Source organism: Chelonoidis abingdonii, chromosome 3 (assembly GCF_003597395.2).
Source record: "Chelonoidis abingdonii isolate Lonesome George chromosome 3, CheloAbing_2.0, whole genome shotgun sequence".
NCBI lineage: Eukaryota > Metazoa > Chordata > Testudines > Testudinidae > Chelonoidis > Chelonoidis abingdonii.
The window spans coordinates 155,772,119-155,791,767 of NC_133771.1; the positions used below are offsets into that span (position 1 = coordinate 155,772,119).

Below are 19,649 nucleotides of genomic sequence, written 5' to 3' on the forward strand. Positions count from 1 at the left end.
AAGATTCATTTCCCACTAACTTTCCTGTAAGCGAATTCCCCGTCAGGATGGAATGCTACCAGACAGTGAATTGTAAGCAAACATGAGAGCATGTTTGAAGAATACAAATGCTGAATGTGTATTTGTATTTGCACTGGAAACTTGATGCTGTGGGACACACTTTCAGTGCGGGGGAGCACAGGGGAGCGGGCAGGTCAGGGCAGATGGATTTATGATAAAAAGAGGAAGGGGAGAAGGGGTTTTAGTCACAGAATTAAACATCAAGTGAATCTTTTCTTTGTCCATGATGTGTTCTTTAGTTTTTAAACTCTAAGCTCTCGGGGCAGGCGACAGTTTTGTTTTACATCTGTAAAGTGTCAGGCACACTTTAGGTGCTGTATGCAAATAAATAACAATAAGAATCACGCTCATCCAATCAGAGGATAGACACACACTAGTTATTGGGCTCAAGCTGGAGTAATCAGATTTCTCAGTCTGTGACATAAAGGAGGTCAGACAAGATGATCTATTGGTCCCTCCTGGTCTTAATAATCTATGGCCCTAATTCAAAACCCATTGAAATCCACGGAAAAACTCAGATTGACTTCAGTGAAATTTGGGTCAGCCCCTATGTATTCAATCAAGAGAGTCTGAACAACATAGTACAAATATATGGTTATCTTGCCAGGTATTTATAACCCTGCTTCTCATCATGGCAGTTGAGCAACTTCCAAAAAATAAAATAAACAAGTAAACAGCTGCTATCAGAGTACATTGAAGTATAGCAGAGGACTGAATGCTCCTTGCCCACAGCAAACAACCCATGAACTGATATTTGTTTTCATAAAATAGTCAAATACATTTTGAACAACAACAAAAATCAGGAGAAGCCAGAGCCTATTTAGGGATGATTCGTGGACAAAAAAAGGGTTAAATGTACTGAATAAATTATTCATTGCAAATTGTTCACTCAGCTTCTATTGCAACTTATTTCCCAAGAGCCTCGAGGGATGTGAATCATGCCCATTTGGAGAAATATGCCTCCTCTACTTCATCTCAATGACATAATCTTACATGATACAGTGCTGTGCCCTCTGGAGGCAATTCAACATGTTTTATTAAGATGTGTTATAGAGTGGGACCTCTCTTCACCCACTACTAAAAAACAGCCACCTGCAGGGTGGAAAGTAGCAGCTGTTTTTAACAGTGCTCAGTAACACTGCACAACACAGGAAGTGATGAACACACAGGTCTACCCACCCTGCAGGCTGGTCAGGAGCCTGGAGGCTAACATCCTGAATCTTGTGACAAGTGCCCTGGGATCATTAATGCCTGCAAATATCAGGGCCTCTGTTTCATTTTAAAGCTGGCACCTCTGTCTACCTAAGTACCTCTCTGCCCCTCATCCCCATACTGGTTTCAGTACTGACTCAAAAAGAACATCTCCATCTGAATCACCAGCAACACTTCACGTTTCCCTGGGAGGCATCCCATCCAGCTAATGGCCAGGCCAGATCCCATTTAACTTGGTGACCAGACAGGATCACAGTCAGAGGTGGATTGGAATAACAGTGCCCTTAATACTCCTCAGGTGAGTTTGAGAGATGTTGGACAGACCCACGATAATAAACCTGATCCCTGAACTTTGGGATAGGAGGAGGGGTTGCTGCCATGCTCCCTCTCTGAGGCCACATCCCCCTACTAGCCCGGATGCAGACCTTACATGGCAGCAACTAGTACTGGTAGTAAATGTACCAAAAAACCTGAACATTTTGACCCAGGCTAGCAGTGACATCATGAATCCGAACGCAGGGGAAAAAAATCCCTTTCACTGATTGGATGAAAGTAGTCACATGACTGGCTATTCAGCCCGCAAGTACCTCCAATTTGTGCACAGTTACTGGTTTAGGAGAGAGGAAGCATTCTGGGCAGGAGTCTGGGCACTTGATTGTGCTAATAAAGCCATCCAGCATGGTGGCCACACATATTAAGGCGCTATGTCTGAGAGGAGCCAAATCCCCTGCTCTGATAGACCCCCAAACCATTCACCATCTGGAACTGCAATCGACAACACAAGTAAATGAAGGAGGTATCCCAATCTCCACTGCAAGCTCTGTGTGCATGGGCATGTCTGGCAGGGGAGAAGACATGGTGCTGCCCTGGAACAGCGGATCATTTGCACAGCATTGCAACTGCTACTACGGCAAGAAGCACCATAGATAAATAGCTGGGTATCTTGATATGAGTAGTCATGGTAAGAGACACCGCTGCAGCTCCAGCAATTAATCTCTTATGCTAGTATCCTGCAGGGCGGGAGCTTAATGGTTAAACTCGCAATCAAGACTCCTGGGTTCTAGTCCCAGCTGTGGCACTGACTTATTGTGATATTCAGACAAGACTCTTCCCTGGGTCTCAGCTTCCTCTGTGGTTAACTAGGGTTAATGGTACTGAACCCCCTCATGGGGTGTGTGCATTCATTCATTCATGTGGGTGAAGTGAAATGTAAAGGGATCCTTGAATGGAGACACACCAAAGAAGGGCTAAGGACAATTGTTTTCTAGATTTCCTTCTACTGCAAACAAGATGCTCTGCCACCCTGCATTGTGAAAGGGGATTCCCCACCTCTAGGTTCCTCGGGGCATCTCAAGGTCACAGGACACTGGGAACCCTAATTCTGAGCGGGGGTGTGTGGAAGAAGCAACAGCCAAATAACTCAAAGGGGAATGGGAAGGGCCTCCAGAGAGCTCCCTTCCATCTCGTTCTCGGCTCAGCTGAGAGATGTTCAACATTGCCCTGCTCTGTTAGTCACTGAATATTTTATGCCCCGGCTACAAACGCTCCATTTGTATTCGGTTTCTCTCTTTCGTCATATCTATTATAAACGAGCAGGGGCTGGGAACTCTCCCAGGGAAGATTTGCCTGGAGGGCTATGGATATTTTATAGTCAAATCGTGAGAGTAAAGCAGCTTCCAAGTCGTGGTGGTGGTTGTGGTGGGGGGAGAATAAAAGGTAATAAACTAGTTATTAAAAAGAAATAAATGTTGACTTTTACCCCGCTTCTTTCCATGGTGGCAGAGGGCTGCATGGTGCCGTGGTGGAGGGCCAGCTGCCGGGAGAGGCTGGGATTCATATGCATGCTGGACCTGGGCCTGCTGATGTTTTTCTGGTCATGCAAACAGGACACAGGCTGGCACTGGTGCAATGGACCTGTGCTAGCACTGGGTCTGGCACAGTTGTGCTGGCCAAGATATAAACACTAGTGTACGCGGTGCACATGGGGAATGGACACCTTAGGGAGAGTGAAAGGAAAGTGGCTCAGATGTGCAATGACTAAGTCATCGCCATCAGATTGTCGGGTCTGACGCATGGCTGGGTGGGAGGTCTCAGTCCCGTTCCTCATTTGGCACAACAGGTCCTAGTGAAGAGGCCAACGACTGAATGAACGGGAGAGCTGGAGCCCTGAGTGGGATGGACCTGCTCTGTGGCTGGATGACTTCAGCCTCAAGGGACATCTACTTGGCACCCTTCAGCAGTGACTAAAGCTGCGGGGCTTGGTCCCACTTGATCCCCTGATTGTGCAAGCAAAACTGTTCTTACAGCGAGAAATATCAACTGGAAATCAAGATCTAACCACAGAGCCTTCTGGAAGGAACACAGTGTGTCCTTAATGGGGGAGATTAGCTACTGCCCAGAGAGCCCTCAGGCTGGAGAGCTGCTGAAGGCAGGAACATCCAGGGAAGGACCAGGTCCAAGAAATGTGGTGGATGCTAGTGGAGATCCCCAATGCTGGGTCAGAGTCCAGAGGGTTGAGAAGAGGAGCTGGTGACATGCCAGCACTGGAAGACTAGTCAGCTTCATGCGAGCCGTAGGGAAATTGACCCCAAAGTGTAGGCTTTAGCAGTAGGTCACCTTACAGAAAAAGATTTGGTGAGACAGGCAGTGTTAGGGTTACTGGGTGCTCTGATTTACTGGGAACATACTGATTTTGCCCTGGTGTCCCAGCAAATTATACTGAAGCCAGACTGATTTGAGACCACAGCAATGGGCACTGCTCTAAAACAGAGAGAAGGTAAGTATGTGAACTCAGATTTATGGAGGGATGCATTGTTGGGCCACAATACATGGGCCACAGCTCCTACAGACAGAGGGAGAAGCATTCTCTCTCCCCTGTGACTCTATCCGGTCAGTCTGCATTTTAAAGAATTCACCCTCAGCTCAAGCAGCACCAAAGCTGAGAAGTCATCAGATGCCATTAACATTAAACAATCCAGCCATCTCGCACAAATTTAACAGCCCCTTTGGGTGGCAAGAGGGGAGCGGGGACCAGACAGGGAGGATCATATTACGTCTGAATGGAGAAATGAACAGAAGCTGAAAGATTCCTGACGTTGGGGCATGGAAATGGAACCCAGTGGTTGTCCCAAATCTCTGGAGTCATTGAGACTTTCTGGCTTCTTAAAAGCTGGAGTCAACACAGAAAGGGTTAAAATGTCAATGAGCTAAAGAACTCCAGTGCATTCATTCCCATCTGCATCCATTTCATCCTCCCTCCAAACCAAACCCAGACCACCATGTTACATGTGGGTGCTGAAAGGTTCCAGTGGGAAGAGGGTCTTTGTCTGTCCTGCAGAAGGGGTTTCTTGTAGCACCCTGTATGAGATACAATGCCCTATGCCCAAACTAAGCAAGGCTGGAGGAGTTCTCTTTTCGCCTGCCACTCCTCCTTCTGCCACTGGTCTGTCTCACTCTGCGCTGCACTGATGAAGGGGGAAAGCTTTCTAAGATGTCTGGAGAAGGGCTGGGTAAAAACATATACTGGTCAGTCCACAGCAAAAGCTTCTGATTCACTCCACAGGCAATTGTGGGTGACCTGATCAGAGGAGGTCAGGAGAGTCCATGCACAAAGCCATGCGAGTACGTCGTTGTGATCCAAGCTCTGTTGAGTGATTGGATGAGTCCAGCAGGCACAGAAAATCCCAGTGTGAAGTGAGACTGACATGGTCTAAATTCTGCACAACCTACCCCTGAGAGCACCAACACAGCCCGGCCCACTCATACAGCAAGTATGAGCATATTGAGATCCTGCTGAATTGTCACGACATTGAGAGTGCGGGGCAAAATCATAGACTCATAGGACTGGAAGGGACCTCGAGAGGTCATCTAGTCCAGTCTCCTGCACTCCTGGCAGGACTAAGTATTATCTAGACCAGTGGCTCTCAACCTTTCCAGACTACTGGACCCCTTTCAGGAGGCTGATTTGTCTTGCGTTCCCCAAGTTTCACCTCACTTAAAAACTACTTGCTTACAAAAATCAGACATAAAAATACAGAAGTGTCCCAGCACACTAAGTACTGAAAAATGGCTTACTTTCTCATTGTTACCATATCATTATAAAATAAATTGACTGGAATTAAATATTGTACTTACATTTCAGTGTATAGTGTGAAAGTAGAATGAATTATATTGTGAAAATAGAAAGGATTAAAGAAATGCTGTCTGTACCTTTAAGCAAAACTGTTGGAATGCTGCAATCCAGGTGTCAGGAATACAGACATTAACATAGAACGATTGCACCGTTTAAGGGCAATTGGTGAAGTATTAGCCTTAGATCGATAAGAGTTAGTAAGGAGGTAGGATATGCATGCTGTGCCCCAGGTGAATTTTACTGTTTTGCTTTCTTTGTCCCTTTGTTTAATTCCCGCTCTTTTATCTGTATAAATAAGATTGTTTGGGTCTCGCATGGCCACTCACATTATTTGGGTGCTATTGGCGGAGCGCTGCGCTAATAAAACAGAGTGGTCTGACAAATTGTGAGTCCTGATTCTAACTTTGACAATAGTATATAAAGCAATATTAACAAGTCATTGTTGGTATGAAATTTTAGTTTGCACTGACTTCACTAGTGCTTTTTGTATAGCCTGTTGTAAAACTAGACAAATATCTAGATGAGTTGATGAACCCCTGGAAGATCTCTGCATACCCCCCAGGGGTACATGTATCGCTAGTTGAGAACCACTGGTTTAGACGGTCCCTGAGTCCTCACTGAAGGTCCAGGGGTGGACACCTAAGTGACCGCTAGGACAGCCTTCACCTCCTCCTCATTGCTGGGAAGCAGTTCACAGCCACATAACCAGAATAGTCCAAGCCAGGCAGGAAGTGCCCAGATCCTGGATCCCAGCCTCTTCTGCCTTGCTACACACAGGAGTCAAGGTGTAAGGGACTGGTCCCTGGAGTACATTCCATGCCATTGACCTCAGTGGCATTGAGGCAGAGCTGTTAATTAACCCCTTTTACCAGAAGGCGGCCACACTCCTGTCTGGGCCGTGATTTTTTCAGTCAGGCTCCAGTCCAGCAGGAGATTAATAACCCAGTGCACTGTGGGAAGAGTGCATCTATTATTCAAATTAATGAAATTAAAATCAAGAGGTGACAAATTAGCAATTACTCCATGACTGTATATGGAAACTCATTAGTGTGCCAGGCTCTTCCATGGTGCTTGCTAAGCACATGGGTTCCTGCTCCTCTGACTACTGAGTTGGGTGGGAGGAGATGCCCGCTCAGAACAGCTTTGCCTCAGGATACAACTCCCCTCCCCACAGATCTGTCATCTTGGCTTCCACCCCAAAACCACTTCAGCAACCACAGAGTCCTATTTTCCCCTTATGTCCCACACAGGGACAATACTCCCCGATACAATTCCCTCTGCACCCCTCCAGGCCCACAGTCTCTCCTGTGATATCACACCCTGCTGTCTCAAGGGGAGAGACGAGAACACTCACAGCTGGCCAAGCAGGGAATGAGGGGGATTTTGGGATGGCTGCGGTGTGATGAGAGAACGAGAGATCAGATGCAAGGGTGTGATGTTATGCTACAGCGCAGGGGATAGAAGAGCAGGGGTGAGGGGCCGCTGCAGGGGATGGTGATGGGGAACAGGTGTTCTACAGGAAGGGGACGTCCAAGGGAGCACAGCCCTGTTTCATGGGGGATTGTGGCATGGTGCTGGTGTGGTAGGGAGGCAGAGGCTCAGGGGCTGAAGGGCTACTGCCAGGTACAGGGTAGGCACTGCAGGGAAATGGTGCCCTTGTCAGAGAAGGCTTTAAATGCAGGGCTCGCAGCCCCATTCAGCTCTGCACTGGGGCAGTGGAAAAGGACTATTTGAAGATAACAGAGGATCACAGAGCAAACATGGCTGGAAGACCATCCCCCATGGGGGATTCCCACCCCATGCCAGAGTTGCCCCTTCTTGGGTGACTCACCAATGTGCTTTCCGTACATGTGGTAGAAGAAGGAGACGCAGAAGTACTTGCCGGTGATGTTGTACAGGGGGCTGATGAGCCGGGCCTTGTCTCCTTGCACCCGGGGCCGGGAAGCCTCAATGAACATGTAATAACCTACAGACCAAGAGGGAAAGGTGGGGAAAGGCAATGCATCAGGTCTCCCTCCCTGCAGCTCAAAGGAGATGCTGACAGCTTAGAACCAACATTTAGGGCAGGCTCTGACATGGAGAGAAATGCTGGGAGAAGGAGTCAGGCTAGCTCTTCTTACCCCTGGCTGAGCAGCCTTTGCTTTGAAAACGCCCAACCATGTTCTTGGCCAGTTGTGCCCTGCTGATCCTGCTCAGGTTTTTTCACCTGCCACTGGAGTATACTGAGGAGTGGCAGCAGGCAGTTTGAGCTGGCATGGCAGAGGTCATGCTTCTCAAATTTTGGGATATGGGCGATGGGTGGGGGGAATTAAATCCTTCCCCTGCAGCACTGGGAACCCCAAATCTGGCTGCTTTGTGCAGGAGAATTGGAGAGTGAAATGGACGAGAGAGGAAAGTGGATCTGATCACTCTAATTTCACTGTGCCCAGTCGAGTGAGAAGCTCCAACATATTTCCCTGGATGGCAAGATCTTTAAATAACAATATCAGAAGGGAGATTTGGTGGGCTGGTGGCCTTACTGGGATCGCTCCTTAAGATAACATCTGGTTGGAACCAACTTGGACATTCCTAAGTACTAGAGCAGTTTCCTACTTGCTTCTCCCTCTGTGACTTCAAAACAAGCATCAGATGGGACAAGGGCATTTGGCAGCAGGCAATTAGCTGGTAACAAGCTCTCACTATTTCTTTAAACAAAGTTGTGGGCGTTTTAATTGTGTATTTAATGCCAATCAGTAGCATGCAAATTAACCGCCTGCTTCCTGCGCCCCATGCGGAGCAGACACATGTGCTTGGAAAGCAGATCAGCACTGCATCCTCGGGCTCTTGGGGATGGGGTGGGGGCAGTGGGCTGAGGGCTAAGGAGCCCCTGACAGGCCTTTGGCAAGACACAGTACAATGGGTCTTCATGCTCTCAACACGCACAGAGCTGAGTAACAGGAAAACTGGAAGCCCGCGTACCTTCTTCTGTGCCACTGATATCTGTGGATGGCCCTGTGTTGACAGTGCGCTTGGGGTTCTGAGTCAAGGCATTCTGACGGGTCCAGTCAAAGTTGTCCATCTTGTCTTGCGTGAAGCCACAGATCTTCTCGTCCTCAAAGTGGCAGGTGTTATCTGTGGGCAGAAAAGGGGCTGATCAGTTACTGAGCTTCACCATGCTCCAAACCTGCCAGTTTGGCTTTTTCACTGGGGGGAGTGCACGGGTCAGCGTTTGGGACTCTGCACTGTAATGCTGCGTCAGTGCAGAAGGAATCCATTTCACCACAGAGATAGGTGGGCAGGGAACTAACCAGGGAGGAAAGCTTAATCAGCTTAAAAAACCCAAGGAGTCCTTGTGACACCTTAGATACATCTAGTTTGAGTAGAGGATGTGATTGTCTACAACAGTGGAATAAGGGTACTAAGACCAAGGAGAAAGGAGAATCAGTAGGGTGCTCCATGGGGGCAGAGATATACAAAGGTAAAAGGAGAATTCAAGCTAAATATACCAGAAAAGTTTTCTGAAAGCGATATCTGCTAGATCAGGGATCAGCAGCCTTTCAGAAGTGGTGTGCCGAGTCTTCATTTATCCACTCTGATTTAAGGTTTCGCGTGCCAGTAATACATTAATGTTTTCAGAAGGTCTCTTTCTACAAGTCTCTAATATATAACTAAACTATTGTTGTATGTAAAGTAAATAAGGGTTTTAAAATGTTTAAGAAGCTTCATTTAAAATTAAATTAAAATGCAGAGCCCCCCAGACCGGTGGCCAGGACCCATACAGTGTGAGTGCCACTGAAAATCAGCTCGCATGCCGCCTTTGGCATGTCTGCCATACGTTGCCTACCCTTGTGCTAGATTGTGGAATCATCTCCCAGTAGAAGCCTCATCGCCAGGATATTTGAAACCAGACTGGACCAAGCATGAGCAAATGCACTGCAGGGAAGAATCTGAGGCCTTGGCTACACTGGAGAGTTGCAGTGCTGGTAGTGGCTTTACAGCGCTGCAACTTACTCCCCGTCCACACTGGCAAGGCACATACAGCGCTGTATCTCCCTGGCTACAGCGCTGGTTGTACTCCACATGGGCGAGAGGAATAAAGAGAACAGCGCTGGTGCCGCAGCGCTGGGGAGCCAGTGTAAACAGCAATTAATCTTACTACACTGTAACTGACCTCTGGAATTTTCCCATAATGCTTTTAACTAAAGAACTCTCTTTGTTTTGTTATGATGCCTCCCTTTGTTTTGTTGTGAACTCGGGGCTCAGGGAGCTGCTTAACTAAAAAACAAACACAGCTACTGTTTGCTCGAGCAGAGGCAGGCAGGGAATGTCCACAGCTAGTGTTTGCTTGAGGAGAGAAACAGCACGGCGGGGGAGGTGGAAAGGGAATCCTTCCGAGCAGCTGCTTATCTGGTCTGAAGGCTATTTGCATTTAAGAGTGAATGAGAGAGGGGTGGGGGAAGCGGTCGGAATTTGCAAGGCAGGGAGCTGACACAGTGTTGGCTCCAAAAATCCACTCTCTCTCTGTCTCCCCCATGCTCCCTGTCACACTCCACCCCATGCCCCTCTTTTGAAAAGCACATTGTAGCCACTTGAATGCTGGGATAGCTGCCCATAATGCACCACTCCCAACACCGTTGCAAATGCTGCAAATATGACCACACTGCAGCGCTGGTAGCTGTCAGTGTGGCCACACTGCAGCGCTTTCCCTACACAGCTGTACGAAGACAGCTGTAACTCCCAACGCTGTACAGCTGCAAGTGTAGCCAAACCCTGAGGCCAGGTCTACTCTAGAACAGTTTTGCAGTAATAGATATAACAACAAAGCCCCCTAGTGGAGACACAACTTATATTGACACAGGAGTTCCTTTGCTTGTGTAGTTAAACCACTTCCCCGAATGACATAAAAGCTACATCGGCCAAAGGACTCTTTTGCTGATATAAGCTTCATCTACACAGGGGATTTTGCCAGCACAGCTGTGTTGGTTGGAGAGTGATTCCCCCCCCCTCCCCAACTGATACTGTTAAGCAGCAAATCTTTGTAGAGTAGCCCTGGTGTGAAACAAGCTATATCAGCAAAAACACTTTTATGCTAATATAACTGCCTGGACAGTTTTGTTGGTACAGAATTTTTTTTTTAAGTCATCTTCCTCCCCCAACTGACAATACTATTCCGCAAAAGCTTCTAGCGTAGACCTGACGTTACATTGGCTCCCAGAGAGTGGACCAAATGGACCTGACAAGGCTTCTCCACCTTTAACTTTTATGATAAAGGACAGGTCCCAGGTCAAGGAGATCAAGGCCCAACCACTGACCTTGGATGCCTGCTCTAGGATTCTGTGGAGCTGAAATAGAGAAGAAATAGAACAGGGTCCAGTGATGGCAGGTGAAAATGCTTGGAGGCTGGAAAGTGCATGCCATAGCTCAGGAACCTGGATAAGACTGGAACTGCTCAGTTTAGAGAGGAAGCGAATTGGAGGGAACACAAGTGAGGTATAAAAACTCACACATCAGTGGATGGTGCAGCAAAGGTAAATCAGGATTGTGACCCTGACAGACCAGGTGCCAGCTCATGCCAAGGTCCCCATGTTTCCACTGAACACTGACAAACACTTTGCTAGAATCAGCCTGGCTCACCTGTGTCTTAGCATTGTTAAAATAGGTATTAGAAGAAGAAGAGTGTGTTTAGGATTTAAACATTATCTCACTTATAACATTTGCACTGTAAGCTTCTAACTGTGTAAATACCAGGCAGGAGAGAGACATTAACTAATGTGAAACACAAGCATCCAACAGAGGCTGTTATGTCCTGCCCAACAAGGAAGGCCCATCAGCACCAGAAGGACTAGAGTGGAACATTAAAGAGGATAAAAGACTTTGCTGTTTACTCTCCCCCGCCCACCCCACAAATATGAGTCATGCAAGTGAATTCCTCCCATGAGCTGAGTTTGCAGCTCAAAGCAGATGGGGGGAAGGGAATAAAACTCTCTAACATGGAGGAACAATGTCTCATTGCTGCTTGGACTCCAGGGGAGGGGGAGATGGTGGAGTGGGGAAGGGGGGGAGGTTTGTAGGCACAAGCAAGGGATCCTCAGCTGCTTAGCTTCGGTTAGACCTAAAGGACATATAGAACTTGCTTATTATAGAAACTTCTGTTACCTTTTGAATTTTAAGATTGTAACTCATTTGTGTACACATGTTCACTGGCTTTAACCTTGTAAATAACTCCTATTTCCTTTCCCTAGTTAATAAATCTTTAGATAGTTTAGTATAGGATTGGCTACAAACATAGTCTTTGGTGTGCAAGCTAAAGTGCAACTGACCTGGAGTAAGTGACTGATTTTTTGGGATTGGGAATAACCTGAATATTTGTGTGATTCATGGTGTAAGGGATCATCTGTCACAAAGGCAGGCTTACTTGGAGTACCCAAGGGGACTGTCTGGGACTCCATGTTAAGTTATAGTGCCTGAGGTGTTTACACCTGATAATTTTCTGGTGAAATCTAAATATAGCACTTAGGCCTGGTCTACACTAGGTGAGGGTGTCGATGTAAGATACGCAACTTCAGCTATGGGAATACCGTAGTTGAAGTCGAAGTATCTTATTCCGACTTACCTCTTGTCCTCATGGCGTGAGATCGACGTCCGCGGCTCCCCCGTTGACTCTGCTACTGCTGCTCGCTCCAGTGGAGTTCCAGAGTCGACGGGGAGCACGTTCAGGGATCGATATATCGCGTCTAGATGAGAGGCGATATATTGAGCCTTGATAAATCGATCGCTACCTGCCGATATGGCTGGTAGTCTGGACATACCCCTACAGCCAATTAGGGGTTTGTGCCCTGGTTCTTAACAGTCTGCCCTGAGCCCCTGCAGGACAGCTCAACCAGGAGCTCCTCTCTACAAGGGGCACCCAATGAAATTGGGAAGCAACACGTTTAAAAGGAGAAACTGACAGGGGCTAGCAATCCCCCTACTTTGGGACACAAGCTGAGCACTAAGCACCAGCAACACATTTCCCCTATAGGCATGTGAAAGCACAACTGTAATTTACATCAGTTCCTATGTTTCCAAATTCCTATATCCCCAATAAGTTTGATTCCGGATTTGGCTTGCTTCAGAAACTGGCTAGGAGAGAGCCCGGGGTCACTTGGATTTCAGTGGGTCAGTCAGTGTCTCTGCAGACCTTATCTGGAGCATAGAACTTGGGGCTTTAAACTGTTGTCCCCTCTTTCTACTGCATGCCTGTCTCTCCTTGATGGCACATTGCTACGGGGACTGGATAGCACCCACCATGTTAGACTTGGGAGGGTGAAAAGGAAGAGAAATGGACTCTTCTGAGATCCATTGGTATCCACACACAGCCCTCACTACTACCTGTGCCTTATGCTCTGTCCATGACGGACTCAACCACAATGGTTCACTGACCAAGGCAGCTGGGTTTTGCTGCTGAATGCAGGCCCCTGGAGCTCGGCAGGAAACTGCCGAATGCAGTCATAGGGAGCTCGACTGCCCATTTAACTTCTGATTAACCCTGGCTAAGTGCTCTCCGTTCAGTCCATTCATTTCTAATTAGCATCCTAATCCAAATTAGCTATTGCTTTGTAGCGCTGAGTGCAGGGGCTGCTCTGCAGCTGAAGCTGGAAGAGGAGGAGGGAGAAGTGGGGACTGGCCTTGGCAAGAGCCTGGGAGATTGGAGGCATGGGGATCATGGTCATATGTTCTCCATGGCTGGTTTGTCTCCAGCTCTGAAAGGCAGGGGAAGAAGCGAGACAGCAGCTGCTCCATGTCCTTTCCAGCGGGTTATGTGAATAAGGTGGCTGAGATCCAAGCCTGTTGTGCTGCTGGATGTGCTCAGACCTTCAGATCACAACAAGAGAGGCTAGTATTCACCAGCCTCCAATCTGTTTAGGTTGTACCAACGAGCCTGGCTTCACCTCCACCAGGCCCAGCTCCTGCACCAGCACAATCAGCCCTGCCAGAGTGAAATACTCACCATGGTTTAGCCCCCGGGTAATCCCAACTACAGTTCACGGGCTGCTGGTTGTGGTTCACTGAATGCATGGTGTGCTCATTTGCATGTCATTACCCAAAACGGACTTCCCACTCAGAGTGACTGAGCAGGCAGGCTGGTGTGTGACACACTGAAAACATGGAAAGGAACAGCATTTGAATTGTGGGGACACTCTGAGGGACTTGGGGGTGCTGGTGAGGACACAACTATTCCACCGTAGGAGGAGAGATTAAAAAGACTGGGACTGTTCAACTTAGAAAACAGACAACTAAGGGTGGGAGGGAATCAAAGTCTATAAAATGGTATGGAGAAAGGGAATAAGGAAGTGTTATTTACTCCTTCGCATAACACAAGAACTAGGGCTCACCCAGTGAAATGAATAGACAGCAGGTTTTAAAACAAATATAAGAAAGTACTTCTTCAAGCAATGCACAGTCAACCTGTGGAACTCATTGCCAGGGGATGTTATGAAGGCCAACACTATAACGTGGTTCAAAAAAGAACGAGATAAGTTCATGGAGGATAGGTGCCTCGATGGCTATTAGCCAAGATGGTCAAGGATAAAAACCCCATGATCTGGGTGTCCCTAAGCCTCTGACTGCCAGAAGCTGGGAGTGAACAACAGGGGGATCATTCAAAACTGTCTTGTTCTGTTCATCCCCTCTGAAGCATCTGGCACTGGCCACCATCAAAGAGAGGATACTGGGGTAGATGGACCATTGGTCTGAGCTAGTAAGGCCGTTTTTATGTTCTTACGCAATAATACTTGTAATGATCCCCTGCATCGCTGAGAATACAGCAGTAACCTGATGCTGCCCTGGCAGTGTGATGCAAACCCTGCCTCAAATTCCATCCACCTGGCTGGGATCCTGGTTCAGCAACAAAAAGAGCAAAGGAACCTCCCTGTTTAAATATTAAACAGTTGGGTAAAATATTGAACACAGAAGCTTTTCTCTGGGTTGTCAGAGCCAAGGTGGAGCAGGATTCCTAAAGGCTTCCTTCACCTGGCAGAGTCCCTCAATGTGCTATGCAGTAGTTGCAGCTGAAAGTGCCCTGGTATTTATCCCTGGTCACAGCCACCTCCCTGCACTCATTCAGGAGTGATCCTCTGCTATGGCTCTTAGCATTTCTAGGCTTTTCCCCTTTTCGAAAAATGGAACAGAGGTTTTCACATCAGGCATGGGGGAGCCAGTCCCTGCCCAGATATTCAGGCTGCTGTGCTGCATGTAAAGAAGAAGCTATTCCCAGTTACAGACCATGGGAGCCAGATTGTGATTGTTACATATAACACACTTAGGGGTACCTGCACTTGTTATTATTGTGGTTTGATGGCTAAGACATGGAACTGGGCTACAAGAGAGCTGGGTTTTATCCCCACTCTACCACTGACTTCCTGTGTGACTATAGGCAAGTCACTTCCCCTTGGTGCGTCAGTTTCCCCATCTGTACAGTGAGGACAGTGATGCTTAATCACCTTTTGTAAAGTGCTTTGGGACGCAAGTGTGGTAAAGCCTCCTGTCCCAGATCTGGACTTTAGAGTCCAAAATCTGAGTGCTTACCTGAAACTCCCCCAAGCTCACTACCAGCTTGGATATTTTCTCGCTGCCACCAGATAAGAATAGGCTCTTATCAGCCTGGATTCCCCAAATACTCCTTGGGGGACCCCCTCTTTGTACTCTCCAACTTCCTTTGGGAAGACCCCCAAGACCCAGACCCCTGGGTCTCTCTCTCTCCTCTCCCAGCTTCCCCACCTTCCCTGGGTTAGCCGGTGCGAGACTAGACTTCACTCCTTGAATGAAAAAACCAAGAGAGCTATTTACTTCCCCCGAGGCTAGGCATTCACAGCTAATCACAGATAACACACAAGGAGATTCCCCCTCCCTGGTCTCGTAGCAGTAACTAGAGAAAAACCTCAAACACAAGAGAACAGAGATGATTCTTTCTCTCTTTCCCCGTCCTGTTCCCGCCCTGGGGACGATAGGAAAAACCCACAGCCTGGCTTTTCCTTTCCCTTCTCTGTCTTCCTGTGAGGGAGACAGCTATCTGGTACAGAAATTCTATCCCTTTGCCTCACTAGGAAAAGAAACTCCCACCAGTTTTCAAAAGAACTTTATATAAAAAGAAAGAAAATACAAAACAATAATCTTGCATTAAGAAACTCAATACAGGCTCTTGCTTATAAGAAAATATGAATAAACAGTCTGATTTAAAAGATAGCCCGATTAAACCAGTCCAACAAACCAACATACATGTAAATACAACACAAAGCTCATCATAGCCGAATTACTTTGCTTTCCTTTGTACTCACAGATGTTTAGGAGAAACTTTGAGATAAGATGGAGTTAGGAGAAAGCTTGTCCCTCACCGCCGAGGAAGCAAAAAGACACAGCAATCCACATCTGTACATACAACACAAAGCTCTTCATAGCCGAATTACTTTGCTTTCCTTTGTACTCACAGACTTTTAGTAGAATATTTGAGATAAGAGGGAGATAGAAGGAAACTTGTTTACCCATAGCCGAGAAAACAACAAAGACCCCGAGTATACAAATTCCCGCCCCTGACTTTAAACAATCCAGTTCTCTGATTGGTCCTCTGGTCAGGTGTTTGGTTCTCTTTGTTCCCCCTTTACAGGAAAAGAAAATTAACCCTTACCTTACCTATCTACGCTGTACAGTGAGGACAGTGATGCTTAATCACCTTTTGTAAAGTGCTTTGGGACGCAAGGATGAAGAGCGCAACATAAGAGTGTTCAGTATTATTAGATCCATAATGCATTCCACCTAAGGATCTCAAAGTGCTTTACAAACATTCATTCACTGAGCTTCAGAACACCCCAGGGAGATACGCAATCATTATCCCCATAGTGCAGGCAGGGAAATTAAGACTGAGCACAACATGCAGCCTGATTTGCACTCATTGCACAAACAGCCAATGACAGAGCAGGGAATAGAAACAAGAGTCTCCAACTTCAGTCCAGTGTTCGAGCCAATAGGCACATGTACTCCTTTCCCAGGGCTGGGCAGAGAACTCGAGAATCCTGAATCTCAGAGCCATTCTCTAACCACTCAACTCATTTCTCACTCCCGCACATTCACAGTAGGGGAGGAGCTTCAGCTTTCTCTGGAGCATCTTCCATTGACCATTGTCAGAGGCAGGGCTAGAAGCACTAGGCGCAAACAATGGACTGGAAGAATCTCCTTAGGTCTATTCAGGCATGGTAAATCCCATGGGCTGATCACCCTCTATCGCATGCAATAGATGACTGATCACGTCAGCATGACGTGCTGTGAGACAGGAACACTGCTCCTGCTCAGAAAGGGAATGACCTGTGGCAGAGAAAACAATAATCTCTTATATTTCACTACACTTCATTTCCAAGGATGTCAGAATGCTAGACTGGACATACGGGGAAATTATTTCACCCACCACTTCTGGAGTGGAACAAGGCAGCTGTTTGACTGCACACACAAGTTCTGCACAAGAGTTTAGTATAGGAAGTGAAGATTGTAAGCAACTGAACCAGCAGGGGGAGTTGTGGGAGAAAGAACAGATTCACTCGAGCTGGAATTTGGCCCTGGGTTAACACTTTTACTCTTGCAGTAAGTGCCAGGAGATCTTTACTGACCACAAGGAGTCAGGGATCCCTTAAAACAACAGAAAGTATCACTTAACTTCTTAGAGTTGGATATATTTTTATTGGTTATTGTCACTCCTGTCTTTAACCTCAAAGTGCATGAAAGTTAAGCACCCCGTCCCCTCCCTTTTGATCAGTGCTGCACTTGCATCTGTAACCATGCCACAAGCATGCATGGCCCAACATCATTAACACCTTATTAGGCCAGAAGAGAATATGCATGAAGAAATAATTATATTAAGCAACACTTCAAGTCTGTAAATTAATCACCATTATGTGTGCCCTGGATCAGGCTGCCATGGGCATTAATCATCTCATCTTTGCCTTTTGTTCCACAGGGCTGGGCATTCGGGAGGGAATTCAAAGTGGAAGGAAGGAGAGTTAAGGGCAGAGAGGGACACTCTGATGACCTGTGGAGCCAGCAACTCCAAAGGGTGGGGTGCAATTCTGGGTTATTAACTTTGCAGCATAGACACAAAGACAGAAGCCTTCGTGACCATATCTCACTGGCCAGCAGGTCTGAAGGGAAGGGGCATTGCTATAAAGCGGGCATGGCCAAACCAACGACAATGCAGTTGTTCTCACACCTTTCATGCGGTGGGTAGGACTCACAAGGAGCAGCACATAGCTCCCAGTATTCAGTGCAGTTGCCTCAAGATGGAGCACAGCATGTGGGACCTGTGACTGTTCCCCTGCATCGAAATATAAGAGGGGCTGTAACCATACCCATTTGCATCAGTGTTGTTTCAGTCTTGTGGCTCTTGTCAAACAGCCAAGGACCCACTTCTCAAGTGCCCAAGGACATGGTCACTCTTGGGATAGGGGTCCCCACAGGATTTCTCGAGAGTTATTTGGAAATGAAAAGAAGTGGCAAAAGGAAGAATTTCTCCTATTCACTGAGATGGGATCTCTCACCAGGCCAGGTGCAGAAGGGAACGTGTTCTGGACGCAGAGAATACAGGACCCTGGCAATTTGTTTAATGTTTCCCAGTGGGTCTTCACGAGAGAAGGCACGGAGCTGGGAAAAGGGGCCAAGGTGCAGCTCTCACTCAAGAGATGTGGGAATCGGAGGTACATGGGACACTTGAGGTGCCACGCTGCAGCGTGGAGGAAGGGACATGCTAGTAGGAGGGAAGTCCCAGAATCATACAAGTTACAGACAGAAAAGCCTCATGACTAGATAGGAAGCTATTGCCCCTAGCTAGAGCAGAACCTTTTCCTCCAGTAAATTCCCTAGTGCAGGGGTTCAAATACCTCTTCAGAGTGTGGACCACACCTTGTTTGAGAGAATGTCTCCTATCTGCCTCCCGTCCCAGCTGCCATTGCCTAGACCCTTCCCTCTCCTCCCAGTCACCATCACAGCATCCCTGTAGCAGCTACAGTACTTACTTACATGGAAAAGGAACATTAGGAAAATACTGAATATATGTTTTCAAATTTGTTTCATTCAATTTGGCAGCTGGAAACAAGGAGGAGAAGCCAGCAATATGGGACCAGCTGGCTCTCTGTGGATCACCAGTTAGCACTCTGTCAACATGGGAACCTCTGCTCTATTTACCTTGCCAAGTTTCCTGTGATTCAGCCAGTGGGGCTTCCACTCTCACCCAGAGGAGATGATTCTACCACTAGTTCTAATCCTCTGGGACCACCCTAAATAATCCTCTCTCAAGAACTCTGGGCATCATCCTATTCCTGTTAAACACGCAGGGCCTGATTATTCAGAGGTGCTGAGTACTCTCAGCTCAAAGTCAAAGGGAGCTATGACTGCTCAGTACCCTAAGAAAAATCAGGCCCTACAGCCAGCTCCTAAAGCTTTGGGCTGGAAGTGCATCCCTCAGAGGGAATAACTGGAAGAGCAATGACGGGGTGAAAGAACAATGCTGGGAAAGAAGATTAAGGAATGGGAGTGTGCGTGTTTGCAGGGGAAGAAGAGCCATGCTGGAAAATATTCTCCAACATCCCGCACGGTATCAGGCAGCTCCCTTCCCAATTCAGACCTGATGGGTTATTTTGAAAAAGCCAGACATTGCTGGGACAATGCTGAGTTGCTGATGCCCCCCTTGATAGAAGCACGTTGCTAAAGTTAGGAGAGCTGTGTTGGAGGTCATATGTACAGCAAGTGGAAGTAGGATGAGTTTCTTTGGTGTATTTCTCCTGTCGACATGAAGGGTTACAACAAAGAGCACTTGGTGGTGGAGGAAATTTTCAGTGTTTGTAAATTTCATGCTGTTTTAGGGGAATGGAACTGGCAAAGCCACCTGTGCCATCCAACACTCCCCCTACCCCCATTCTCTCTGGCAAGTTTAGTAGTTGCCTGTGGCTGCCCCGGCAGGTATTGCTCAGTATAGTCAAAAATAAAACCGGAGGCCTTGTTGCTTACCTGCCAGGTTGGGATAGTTAATGGCTGGGAAAGGAAACAGAAAACAAAAGGGTTTAGAACAGCATTTGTTTCCAAAGGAAAAAAAATCAAAACCTAAACAAAAAAGAAACACTTTGAGAAATGCGACTAATGCCCAAATCACCCACAGCCCCCCACATCCCCTGAGTTCCAAATGGGAGAATTCCTGTGTTTGGGACACGCCAAGGTCCTGAGTTTGTGGGTTCACAGTTCTATTTTCAAA

General features: G+C 47.2%; 1 protein-coding gene across 1 annotated transcript in view; it reads right to left on the bottom strand.

The window, feature by feature from the left end:
• MDGA1 (MAM domain containing glycosylphosphatidylinositol anchor 1) overlaps positions 1 to 19,649 on the bottom strand; it is a 196,362-nt gene that overhangs the window by 17,237 nt on the left and 159,476 nt on the right. The window contains exons 14-16 of the mRNA XM_075064581.1: positions 19,409 to 19,432; positions 8,363 to 8,515; positions 7,236 to 7,370 (exon numbers count right to left, since the gene is read on the bottom strand). Coding sequence (XP_074920682.1) covers positions 7,236 to 7,370; positions 8,363 to 8,515; positions 19,409 to 19,432 — 312 coding nt within the window. The remainder of the gene's footprint in view (positions 1 to 7,235; positions 7,371 to 8,362; positions 8,516 to 19,408; positions 19,433 to 19,649) is intronic.